At 43.1% G+C, this 12,538-nt stretch overlaps 1 protein-coding gene across 3 annotated transcripts in view; it reads right to left on the bottom strand.

The window, feature by feature from the left end:
- Positions 1–12,538, bottom strand: part of LMTK2 (lemur tyrosine kinase 2) — a 77,234-nt gene that overhangs the window by 45,583 nt on the left and 19,113 nt on the right. For 2 of the 3 annotated variants that reach the window (XM_042972428.1, XM_042972429.1), the window contains exons 2-3: positions 10,670–10,794; positions 7,215–7,359 (exon numbers count right to left, since the gene is read on the bottom strand). In XM_042972428.1, the coding sequence (XP_042828362.1) occupies positions 7,215–7,359; positions 10,670–10,794 (270 nt within the window). Of the gene's footprint in view, positions 1–7,214; positions 7,360–10,669; positions 10,795–11,169; positions 11,862–12,538 lie in introns of those variants that run through there. The other variant, XM_042972430.1, reaches the window with a different exon arrangement.

Genomic DNA, 12,538 nt, shown 5'->3' with positions numbered 1-12,538 from the left:
TTAAATAGAGGAAAAAAAAAACATAAATGTCAACTTTATCAGGATTCTGGAAGACAAAGATTTATAACAGCCAAATCAAACCAGGAGAAAGGCCACTGAAACAGGGTAGAATTTCTTTGTGTCTTTTTTTTTTTTAGATTTTTTTTTAAATTTTTTTTAACGTTTATTTATTTTTGAGACAGAGAGAGACAGAGCATGAACGGGGGAGGGTCAGAGAGAGGGAGACACAGAATCTGAAACAGGCTCCGGGCTCTGAGCTGTCAGCACAGAGCCCGACGTGGGGCTCGAACTCACGGACCGCGAGATCATGACCTGAGCCGAAGTCGGACGCTTAACCGACTGAGCCACCCAGGTGCCCCTCTTTGTGTCTTTTAATTTATCAGAACCCCACCCAACAGCGGTCTTAATGACAACACATGTTCCAGTGAGAGCACAGTGGACCTTATCATTCCCCAGGCACTGTGTTTCTTTTCACCAGAGGTTTCCCTCAAGGACTGCCTCAAGCGGCTTCCCTTGGTTTCACAAACTCAGAACTCTATCAGGATGGAGAGTTCCTCAAAAACAGTGAAAGCCAAATGGACAAGACACTTCCACCTGGGGCAAAAAAAAAAAAAAAAACACATAACAACTGAGGCAAACAACAGACACACTGAAAGCTTTAGCAGAAAAGCTGAGGAGTGAGATTTGCGGGGGGTGAGAGGGGGAGGTCTTTGAAAAGCTATTGCAACATATGAAGAAAGCTTGAGAGCCACCTTCACGTTCAGGGAAGGGCACGCCCACAAAAGACTGGACAAGAATATAACTTTCACCTCTGGCTAGGCTCTCTGCCCCGCAAAGGCAGGACGTGAGGACTCCAGCAGAGCTATAAGTGGCCTGGGTAAGGAGTGTCCCAATACAGAGCTAATCGGCAAAGGCCCACAGAATACTTTTTTCCTTTCTTTTCTTTCTTCTTCTGTGCACATTCATATCATTCAACATGTCCAATTTTCAACAAGAAAAGTACAAAACATGCAAAGAAACAAAGTATAGCCCACCCACATGTACAAAGGAAATGTAAAAGAAAGTGCCCCTGAGAAAACAGATGGTGGCCTTACTAGACAAGACTTTAAATCAGTTGTCTTAAACATGCTCAAAGAGCTAAAGGAAATCATGGACAAAGAACTAAAGGAAACCAGGAGAACGATGTTCTGGTAAGTGAAGATTAACAGAGATACAAATTAGTAAAAGGAGCCATATATAAATCTGGAGCTGAAAAGTGTAATAACTGAAACAAAAAAATTCACTAGAGGGGTTCCACGACAGATGTTAGCAGACAGAAGAATCAGTGAACTTAGAGTTCAAATAAAACTATCCAGGCTGAGAGGTGGAAAGAAAAAAGAATGAAAAAAAATATCGATGAACAAAGGCTAAGGGACTTATGCAACACCAAGTGGACCAATCCACACACATAACGAGAGTCCCAGGAAAAGAGGGGAAAGGGGTCAGAAAGGATATTTGAAGATGCGGTGGTTAAAAATGTCCCAATCTGATAAAAGGCATGAATCTACACATCCAACAAGTTCAACAAAGTCCAACTAAGACAAACTCAAGGAAACCCACACTGAGATGCATCATAATCAAACTGTGGAATGCAAAGACGGAGAACCTTGAAAGCAGCAAAAGGGACCAACTCATCACATACAAATGATCTTCAATAAGATGGACAACTGATTTCTCATCAGAAACCATGGAGGCCAGAAGGCAGCGGGATGACGCATATAAAGAGCCAAAGGAGAAAAACCATTAACCAAGAGTTCTACACCTGGAAAAGTGGCCTTTCAAAATGAAGGAGAAATTGAGACATCTCCAGATAAACACAAGTTTAGGGAGACTGCTGCCACTATACCTAACAAGAAGGTTAAAGGGAGTCCTTCAGGCGAAAACAGAAAGATGCTGAAGTGTAACTGGAAGACATAAGAACAAATAAAAATCGCTGGTAAATATAAAAGCCAGCATTGTTGTATTTTTCGTGTACATAGCCTCTTTGTATTTCCTACATGATTTAAAAGATGAACACATAAAAAATTATAAATCTATGTTAGCGGACACACAACGTATGCAGATGTAATTTGTGATAACATAAAATGACGGGACTGCGTTGCAGAGTTTTTAAATGGTATCAAAGTTAAGTTGGTATCAGATGAAATACAATTATTATACATTTAAGATAACTGTAATCCCCAATATCTACAAAATATAAACAAAAGGGAATGAGAAGGGAATCGAAATGGTACGCACATGCACATACAAATCCCAATCGTCTGTTTTGCAGAAATGGAAAAACTGATCCTAAAATTCATATGGAATTGCAAGGGACTCTGAATAGCCAAAACAATCCCGAAAAACAAAAATAAAGTTGGAAGACTCACAAACTTCTCAATTCCAAAACTTACCGCAAAGCTACGATAATCAAAACAGTATGGTACCGGCATAAGGCTAGACTAGACCACAGACCGATGGGATTAATCAAGAGTCCCCAGATAAACCCACACAAATGTGATAAACTGACTTTCAACAAGGTCCCAAGACAATTCAATGGGGGAAGAAAAGTCTCTTCCAAACTTACTGCTGGGGCAGTTAGCTGTCCGCCTGCAAAAGAATGAACCTGGACCTTCACTCACCTCACACCATATGCAAATATTAATGCAAATTTCAAAGCTAAAACTATAGAAGTCATAGACGATAACACTGGTGTAAATCTTCATGATCGTGAGTTTGACAAAGATTTCTTAAGGATGACACAAAAGCACAAGCAACAAAAGAAAAAAAAAGATCAACTGGACTTCATCAAAATTGAAACCTTCTGTCTATCAAAGGACACTATTGAAAGAGTGAAAAACCTACAGGGAGCGAAATGTGCAAATCACATCATTTATTACGAAGCTATTATAATTACAACAGTGTGGTACTAGAACAAGGAGTTGACAGATTAGTGAAATAGAACAGAAAGTCCACAATAGACCCATACACATATGGAACTAAAAAGCAGGGAGGAACGGGAGAGCCACTCAGTGAATGAAGCTGAGAAAAACACAGTAATCTGTAAAAACAAACAAACAAACAAACAAACCACCTCATGGATTCCCTAACACCATACCCAAAAATCAATTCAGGATGGGCTATGGATTTAAATTAACTGTCAAAGCAAAACCTTACAACATTGTAGAAAAAAAAGTAGTTAAGTATCGTTTTGACCACAGCATGGAAAAAGATTTCTTAAGACATAAAAAGCTCTAACTCAAAAAAAAAAAAAAAAAAAATTTAGAAGTTAAAAAAAGAAAGAGACTGCAAAATTTCCAGCTTAAAAGGCTGTTAAATTTGGCTATATTAAAATCAGGAAACATCAAAAAATTCTTTTCTGTGTATATTTAATTTTTGGTATACATTTTGATTTTTTCATTTTCTGTTTCCATATTTACTAGTTATTTTCTTAGTGGTTACCATGGAGATTACAGTTCTCACCCTAAATTTACAACAGTCTAACTTGAACTGATACCACCTGAGCTTCAGCAACAGCATAGACCAAGTGAAACCCACAAGCAGGAACATAAATGAGCACAACTCCTTGTGGAGGGGGAGCTGGCAACAGCCCTCAAAATTACAAACACATGCACTCTTCGGCCACTTTTGAAAGTTTATTCTACAAATACACTAGCCCAACATCAGTGTGCAGACCAACATAGGTGAAACCTTTGTTTTTAATGGCATAAGATTAGAAACAACCGAAATATCCATCACTAGGAGACTGGTTAAATAAACTGTGTTTGGTCCATACAATTTCAATAGTACAGACTTTTTTTAAGTTTATTTATTTTGAGAGACAGAGAACGAGCAGGGGAAGGGCAGAGAGAGAGGAGGAGAGAGAATCCGAAGGGGGCTCTGTGCTGACAGCAAAGAACCTGTTGTGGGGCTCGAACTCACAAACCGTGAGATCAATGACCTGAACTGAAGTCAGGCACTGAACGGACTGAGCCTCCCAGGCACCCCTCAATAGTATAAACCTGTAAGCAGGAATAAATAAGCTCTTTTTATGCAAATGGAAATATCTCTAAGGTTTATCTAAGTGGGAAAAAAAGCAAGAAGCATATTTTATGATGTCACCTATGAGTAAAAAAAAAGTGGGGGGGGGGGAGGGGCAGCAGGTAAATGGGAATATTTACATCAAGAAAGTCCGGAAAGAGGTATAAGAAACCAAGAAGAATGGTTATGTACAGAAGCTGGGGGTAGAAGCTGAGGTCAGGTTCAAAGATTAGAGGCTTTTCACTATATATACCTTTTTACACTTTGGTTTTTGAACAAAATGTATCACTGTATTATCTATTCAAAAAATAAAATAAATCTTAAAAGGAAAAAGGGTAGAGTTTCTAATAGACTTGCTTTTGAATATGCGGTGTACTTTTTTCACTTAATGCATCACCAGTACCTTTCATCCTTTTATAGGACTACACAATACTCCATCGTATGGACTTACCATCATTTACTGAGTTCCATACCAACATTTAACGTTTCCACTCTTACACTGCCAAACAATGCTGCGATAAACTCCTCTGCAGATACTTACTTGCCTACTGACCTCAAAAAGCTCTTAAGAGCGGAACTGCGGGATCAAGTGTAAACACATTCTACACTTGGATACGTACTGTCAGACCACCCTAAGGAAAGAATGTCTCTATCAATTTACAGTCCAGCTAACAGTGAGTGTCCAAGTGCCTGTTTCCCACACATATCCCTCCCCTGTCACCACCCAGTGTCCTTTCTTCTCTTCGTTGAACTGTTATCTTTTTTTTTTTTTAATGTTTATTTATTTTGAGAGAGAGCAAGAGAGAGAGAGAGAGAGAGCAAGAACACACGAACAGGAGCAGGGGAGGGGCAGAAAGACAGGGAGACACAGAATCCGAAGCAGGCTCCAGGCTCCAAGCTGTCGGCACAGAGCCTGACGCAGGGCTGGAACCCACGAAATGAGAGATCGTGACCTGAGCCAGAGGTGGACGCTTAACCAACTGAGCCACCGCCACCCAGGCGCCCCAATCTGTTATCATCCTACTTTAAGTTTGTATTTCTTTAATTAATAGTAAAGTTCCTTTTTTATTGGCCACTTAAATTTCTTTTCATGAACTTCTTCTTTTACATCCTTGACTTATTTTTGCCTATTGAACTGTTAGTCGTCGTCTTATACATTTGTTTGTAATCTTAATATATATTAATATATAACAGGGCTTTTTTAGACATTTTTTGTAGCTTACAAATATTCTGGCTACTTTGTCAAATTTGTTTATGGTGTCTTCTACCATACAGAATATTCCATTTTATGAATCAAATTTGTCAATATTTTCCTTTATGGTTTCTGCATTTGGTGCCAAGCTTGGCTAGGCCTCTTATATCCCAAGATCATAAAAATATTCTGTGACTATTCTACGCAGAATAGTCTCTATGCAGAGAAATCAAAAGTAATTTCTTCCTATTAAGAAGGAATTTAGGGGCGCCTGGGCGACTCAGTCAATTAAAACATTCAACTCTTAATTTCGGCTCAGGTCATGATCTCGCGGTTCATGAGTTCAAGCCCCACATCAGGCTCCTGCTGACAGTGTGGAGGCTGCTTGGGATTCTAGGTCTCCGTCTCTCTCTGCCCCTCCCCCGTTTGCACAGTCTCTCCCACTCTCTCAAAATAAATAAACTTGAAAAAAAAAAAAAAGAAGGAATTTAGAATAGAGGGCTTCAGAAACATAGAAAGGTGTATGAACATAATGAGGATGGCTGTACAGGTCACTACCACTTCCGCTGTGTTCACTACAGGGCTCTGGTCCATCCCCACTATGCCTCGGACAGAAGGCGTGAGGCTCTTCTCTGCCGCGCCTTCTTGCCCACAGTGAGGGGTCAACATCATCAGACTTGGGGGAAGCCAACCGGGATGCCTCTCCGGAGCGTTTTCCGAGGAGAGGGAAGCTCCTTTCTTCTGGTAGTAAAGCTACAAGGACACGAACCCGGCAGTGGCAGCAGCCACGCTCCGAGCTGGCGAAAGAAGCCGGTGTGCGGGATCTAAGCCGACACACACAGAGGAGAGAAGTGAAAGATGGACGAGAGGCGCGATGGCGTCCAAGTTCCCAGCGCCAGTTGTCTCCACGGTCAGCCTCACCCCTACCCTTCCCCATCGCCCGGTTCCAAGTGTCCGAAGAATCCCCTTTCTATGTACACTGATCTAAGATTCTATTACTTGAAATCGATTCATGGGTGTTAAGACTCCAGGATGGTAAAGGCCCTAGAGAATTCTCTCAGGGCTTCCCTTACGTGTAAAGGAAAGCCTATTATCGAGTAAGCAAAGATAGGAGAAAATCTTTCCATCTACGGATACGTGCACTTAGGTTACTTAGGTTATCCCCAGGATATCCCAATCCTTTTAAATTTTACTATTTTACTTTTAAATTTCACTATTTTGGTCAAAGCAAGGGTATTATTATTTACAAAAATTAAAGGTAGATACTACGTGTTACCTTTTCAGTGTTGCAAAAACCACCAATACTAAAATTTACCAACTTTACAAATGTTTCATATGAAATGCACCGGCTGTGTCATGTTTCACCTGACTTTCCCCTTCAGTCACGCATGCCTCCAGCAGCACAATCCACTGCGGGGTGCGCACGGCCCCACGCCCACACCACTGGGCGCAGCACCACGAGGGGCAGGAATGGCCCCTCACAGAGAGAAGAGCCTCTCCCAAGTGGTCTCAGAAATCCCCGACTCTTGAATTGCTAGTATTTCTGTTCTACAACAAGAAGTCAATCGATCGCTAACCAAACCTCTATCTTAGGATGAAAAATCAATCCAATTAACATATCCAAATAACCCCCTCCTCCCCAAACACAGGACATCCCCGGAAAGACGGCAGCATTCTACTCAGCAAGGCAAGCTGCGTCAAGAACTAGCAGAGAAGCCTCTCTACCCAAGGGAAGGCCAGGAGCTCCGCGTGAGAGTTCCACTTCAATGATCGGAGGCGACCAGTTTATTCTTACACCAGATCTAGGGCCCAAAAGGAAAGGACTCAGCTTGCGCAGGCATGCAGTGGGCCCGACCACTACATACAATTCAGCTTCCCCAGAGAGCAGAAAAAGAAATAAGCAAGCAGACGAGACAGGCGACCCAAGTATTTTGAAAACATGACGCCGGATGCAAGGCCTTACCTACGGAAGGCTGGAGCCGCGACGGAGCTGGTAGTGAGATATTTGGTACTGAAAGTGTGAAAACTTCTGCTGGGGACTGGACAGACGGAGTGTCTTCTGCTGGTGGTGTGAAATCTATCTCATCATCAAAGTTATCTTCAAATTCCTAAAATAAGAGACGATCAATGTTATATCTTATATAAACCAACGTGAGAACAAATATTAAGAATACATATGCTGACATCGGACATGAGAACATTGACTCACTCACTCGTTTGAAACATGCCGCCTTGGGTTTTTTCCCCCAATTTGCACCTACTTGAGTAAAAAGCATATGTAATTGTGCACTCCAACACCAAACGGCAGAATAAATAAGGTTTAATAAGTTATACATACTTTGTATTAAACTTTTCCAACTGAAAGCTTGAAGTTAAATGCAAAATTGTCTAAAATGACCACGGAACTTCAAGTGGAAACACTCTTCTGGTTTGAAATTTTGCTTTTAAGTTACCAGAGCTTAGGCTATTCTTTTTTCTTTATTATTCATTTTCACAGATCCCTTTGCACACGGAATCAAAACAGATTCATTTTATTATAAAACTACATGCTCATTTCTAATTGCATTAGAATTGTATTCTGCTATGATTTCAATCAAAATAAGGACAGTTAAAGACCCAAAAACGGTATTTTTGAGGAAGTCCTGTTTCTCTGCAAAGAGTAACGATGGGAAAATTACTAAGCTGTGTAGAAAAACCATCAGGACGTGAACGACGGTCAGTATGACACTGTGTAGCACATAAGTACCTTCAACACACTAAGGACGTCTGGTTTTCTGAAGATGGCGACTTTAAAACCGAGGCTGCGCCCATACAGGTGTGAGAATCTTTTCAGTGACTCAGTCAGCAGAGAGCTGTCCTGACTCTTGCTCTTATCATTCCAGTGAGCTCAGTCCACCCTGGTGTCCATGTTAATTCCACGTTCATACGGATGACAATCAAGGTCATTCACTCACTCAGATAATTAATGAATATCACCCCACCAAGCACCGTAACAGAAGCTGAGAATAATCTGTGAACAAGACCGTTGTCCTTTCCTCTAGAGAATATCCTTCTTTTCCTTTTCCTTTTCTTTTTTTTTTTTTAAATTTTTTTTTCAACGTTTTTTATTTATTTTTGGGACAGAGAGAGACAGAGCATGAACGGGGGAGGGGCAGAGAGAGAGGGAGACACAGAATCGGACACAGGCTCCAGGCTCCGAGCCATCAGCCCAGAGCCTGACGCGGGGCTCGAACTCACGGACCGCGAGATCGTGACCTGGCTGAAGTCGGACGCTTAACCGACTGCGCCACCCAGGCGCCCCTCCTTTTCCTTTTCTGCCACCTCCCCTTGCTACCCCCACTAAGCCCCGGGAAGTTACAAGGGTCGATCTGTCTGATGGGACATGTAGGACCTCACACGCGTGTGGGAGGACACTATTCTCACATATGTCACCTATGCTGTCAAATGCATTAGGACATTACCGCTGTTTTTAACGGGAGGGCGTAGGACCAGCGAGGTGCTGAAACTTCAATCTCTGAGGCACCTCTCAATGGAAGAGCTTTGCTCAATTTCCCCTCTGGACATTCCAAAAGCTTCTCTCGTTAAAAAAGACTTTTTACCCATCGCATCTACTTAAAAACAATGCCACTCAAAAGTCTGGCAGCAGCATGATGGACCATTAGGTAGCCGATGATTCTAGAGACGCAGAGAGGTAAAACAGCATAATAATAAAAATGGGGCTGGTGAGAAGACTGGGTCGCTTTTCTAGTTATGCCAGCAGCTGCCCAGATGCACTCAGGAAGTCGCTTCCTTTATCAGGCAGTAGCCTCCTGGCCTGTAGCGTGACTTCCAAGGGTCGAAGGTCTCTAACGCTGCAGTTCTAAATCTAAAGGCGTGGACACTTGTCTTCAGTCGGCTTACACAGCTGGAGAGGATCCTGTACACACTGTGGTCCCAGGGCCGCCTGTACCAGAACCACCTGGGGAAGCGGATAAAAACACTGCTTTGCAGAATCTACATCATAATGAACTCCCTGGGTCAACAGTGAGACCCAGTTGGGTCAGAAAAATCTAAGGCAAGAATGAGGCATTGTGACACGTGAGAGTAACTGGATTTTAGTTTCAGCAACACTGATCAGACTTTATCTTTGTCCCCAAAAGACAAGGCGTCTGTACACAGTCCCTCGGCAAGAATGATGGTCAAGGGACAGGTTCTCTGCCCACCACTGTGCACCCCCGCCCCCAACCATGTGGTAGTCGGCAAGTTCCCACGGAGGTGTCTATAGTGATTCCAGGACCTGGGGGCTAAAGCTGTGGATTACTTAAGCCCACACGTTTGGGGTAGAATCTTCTAAGAAAAATGGACCGTGCTAGTCTTTTCCTGCAGCCTTCCTGGTGTGTAATGTTAGCATCAAGCCAAAAGGATAACACGTCTCCTCCTCTCTCGGGGCTGCCACCAGACTCAAGGTAAAGAAAACACAGAAACAGGGGTGAGGCTCTAGAAATAAGGCTGATGCGTCCACTAGCAGGAAAGTTTTAGCTAGAAGACAGCCCTGCCCCCCCCAATTTGAACCAGTGGCCCTCAGGGCCCCTGGGGACAGCTCCAGGACAACCAGCAGGGCTCCACAGAAAGATCATTTTCTCTCATGCATTCCTTTTGTTTCTCAAGTCTTCCTCTTTATCAAGTATTCCCCAGGCCCTAATGTACACCAGCAGGCACGTGGTAAGTTCCAGAGCAGGATATCCCAGCTGGTTTCTGGCAGATTCTACCCATCTGCAGCTACTACACCAGCCCTTCTATAGTGTCTCCCCACCCCCCGCCACACACACACACCCCCCACCAGAATTTCTAATAGGTAGGATTCTTCTTTCTTCCCCTCAAAGAACTCGAGGGTTCAGGTAAAATGAAAGATGCGGTTTCTCATACACAAAACACACTGGGGCGTCCTTTGGCCTCAATAATTTTAACCACCACAAACTCACCAGCATGCTAAAGTTCAGGGGGAAAAAAAAAATCAGCCTGCTCTTCCTTATAGGCTTTATAGCTAGTGAATTCAATCATACTTTATTCCTCACCTAGCGAAAATTAAACAGGCAAGTGGTTATTGTCAATGATGCTCTAAAGCAGGGTCAGCAAACTACAGCTGCTGGACCAAATCCAAACCACTTACTTTTGTAAATAAAGTTTTACTGGCACACAGCCACAACCATTTGGTTTCACCTTTCATATCTGTATCAATGTAGCGCTACAATGGCAGAGCTGAGAGCTGAGGAGCCTTGACAGAGGCCGTATGGTCCACAGTATTTACTATTTACAATGGCAGGATATATTTACTACACAGCCCTTACAGAAAAAATTGGCCAGCCCCTGCGCCCAAGGGACTCCAATGATCAACGCATCAGAGGATGATTTTTAAATGTCCCCACCATCTGTGCTCACCTTGAAGTCTATTTCCGGGTCCTTACAGCAGGATACACAGTTTGCAACTAACACTATTAATATCATTAAACTGCACACAGACAGGATCACAAAAGAGGAGGAAACTTCTGCAGCAGGTGCCTCCCCTGGAAAGAGAAATAACTAATATTAACAAGACGGACATTCCAAGATCAACTGTACTTTGCAAACTTTACTTTGCAACTTTACTTTGCAAATCAACTTTACGTATCTTCCACCCAATATAAATGGGACCAAGAGTTAATAAAATAATGCCTAGATGCTCAAGATAAGGCAGATGATCAATCCAGGATAAGGAGTCAGGGTTTTAAAAAACAAAAAAAAACAACTGAATATGGAAATAACCTTAGATTTACGGAAGAGCTGCAGAGACCCTCTGAGCCCCACCACACACCCTTCACCCAGCTTCCACGGACATCAACACCTTGTGCCCCACAGCAGTCACCAAAGCGAAGCCGGTAACCTGGGGCCATACTACTAACTGAACTTTCAGCTTCATCCGGGTTTCACGGAGCGTTTCACAGCTTCCGCCGTTTCCTCTTTTTTTCCAGGCTCCAGCCCAGGCTCCCAGGGTTGTGCTTACTCATCTCACCCCCTCCGTGGTTCCTCAGTCTTCCCCCGGGGGTCACAGCCTGGACACCAGGGAAGAGCGTCGGTCAGCATTTTGTACAATGTTCCTCAGTCTGGGTGGCCTGATCCCTTCCGCCGGACTGACTAGACTGAGGTCACGGATACGTGGGAAGAATCTAGAATATCACAGGGCAAACCGCCCTTCTTGTCACATCACGTCACGAGCACACAGCACTGGCACAACTTCCTCCCAGTGACATGAACCCTCATCAAGCCACTTGGCCCAGGTGGCTTCTGCCAGGTGTCACCACTGAGAAGTTACCACTTTCCCCCTTTACATATTCCTTAAAAGTGGGTCACAAAGTCCACGGCACACTCACAGAGAAGAGGATTTAAGCTGCGCTCCTTGAAGGGAGGAACACTATAGAATCTACAGACATATGTCACCACTACCAAGGTAATTAATATTTGGGAGACACTTTGAGGCTGTGCAAATATCCTGTGTCTCCCTGAAGTTTTACACACTCATTTTCACATTTGCCATTGCGTCTTAACCTGCAGCAATCACCACTACAATGTTCTAATGGGTGATCGTCTATGGCCCTCATTCCTTCTACATTTACTACGTGGGATTCTTCCATAAGGAAGATCTGTCTCTTCTCCCTTAATTATTTGTCTGGTCCTTTATTTAGTTACGGACTCACAGATATTTATTTTCTATTCTTTGGGTTATAATCCATCATTAACATTATTTTATAGCTTGAAACATTGCAGCTTTGGCCCCTGGCAGCTTTTTCAAGTTGACTACCGGGTCTTTTGGACATGCCCCATCTTTTCTCCAACATCTCCTCATGGAAAGCTCCAGGCTTTTCTTCTATTTTCCCTACTCTCCAGCTTTAGAATCAGCCACTTCTCCAAGGAGGCTTGGTCATAATAAGAGCTTTCTACTAGAGCAGAGGTCTGCAAACTACAGCCTGGGGCCTGTTTTTTGCATGGGGGGGGGGGGGGAATTCCAGCGTAGAATGACTTTTACATCTTGAAAGGAGTGTTTTTCAAAACAAAACAAAATGCAACTTTACTTTCAGCCAAGAATTATCTGGAAAACATCCTATTCAACCAGAGCTATTCTGAAGCTCTTCTTTTGCCCAGTGGTGTTTGAATAAGAAATAAACTACCCCCGCTCCACCTACTTTTTGGAGATATAACTGACATACGACACATAAGTTCAATGTCCCAGTGCACCGAGGGGAAAGCAGGGACACAAGTTAAGGAACAATGTCA

The sequence above is a fragment of the Panthera tigris genome, chromosome E3, assembly GCF_018350195.1.
Source record: "Panthera tigris isolate Pti1 chromosome E3, P.tigris_Pti1_mat1.1, whole genome shotgun sequence".
NCBI classification, from domain to species: domain Eukaryota; kingdom Metazoa; phylum Chordata; class Mammalia; order Carnivora; family Felidae; genus Panthera; species Panthera tigris.
Note: the sequence above shows the minus strand (reverse complement) of the source record. Positions and strands in the feature narration are given on the sequence as shown.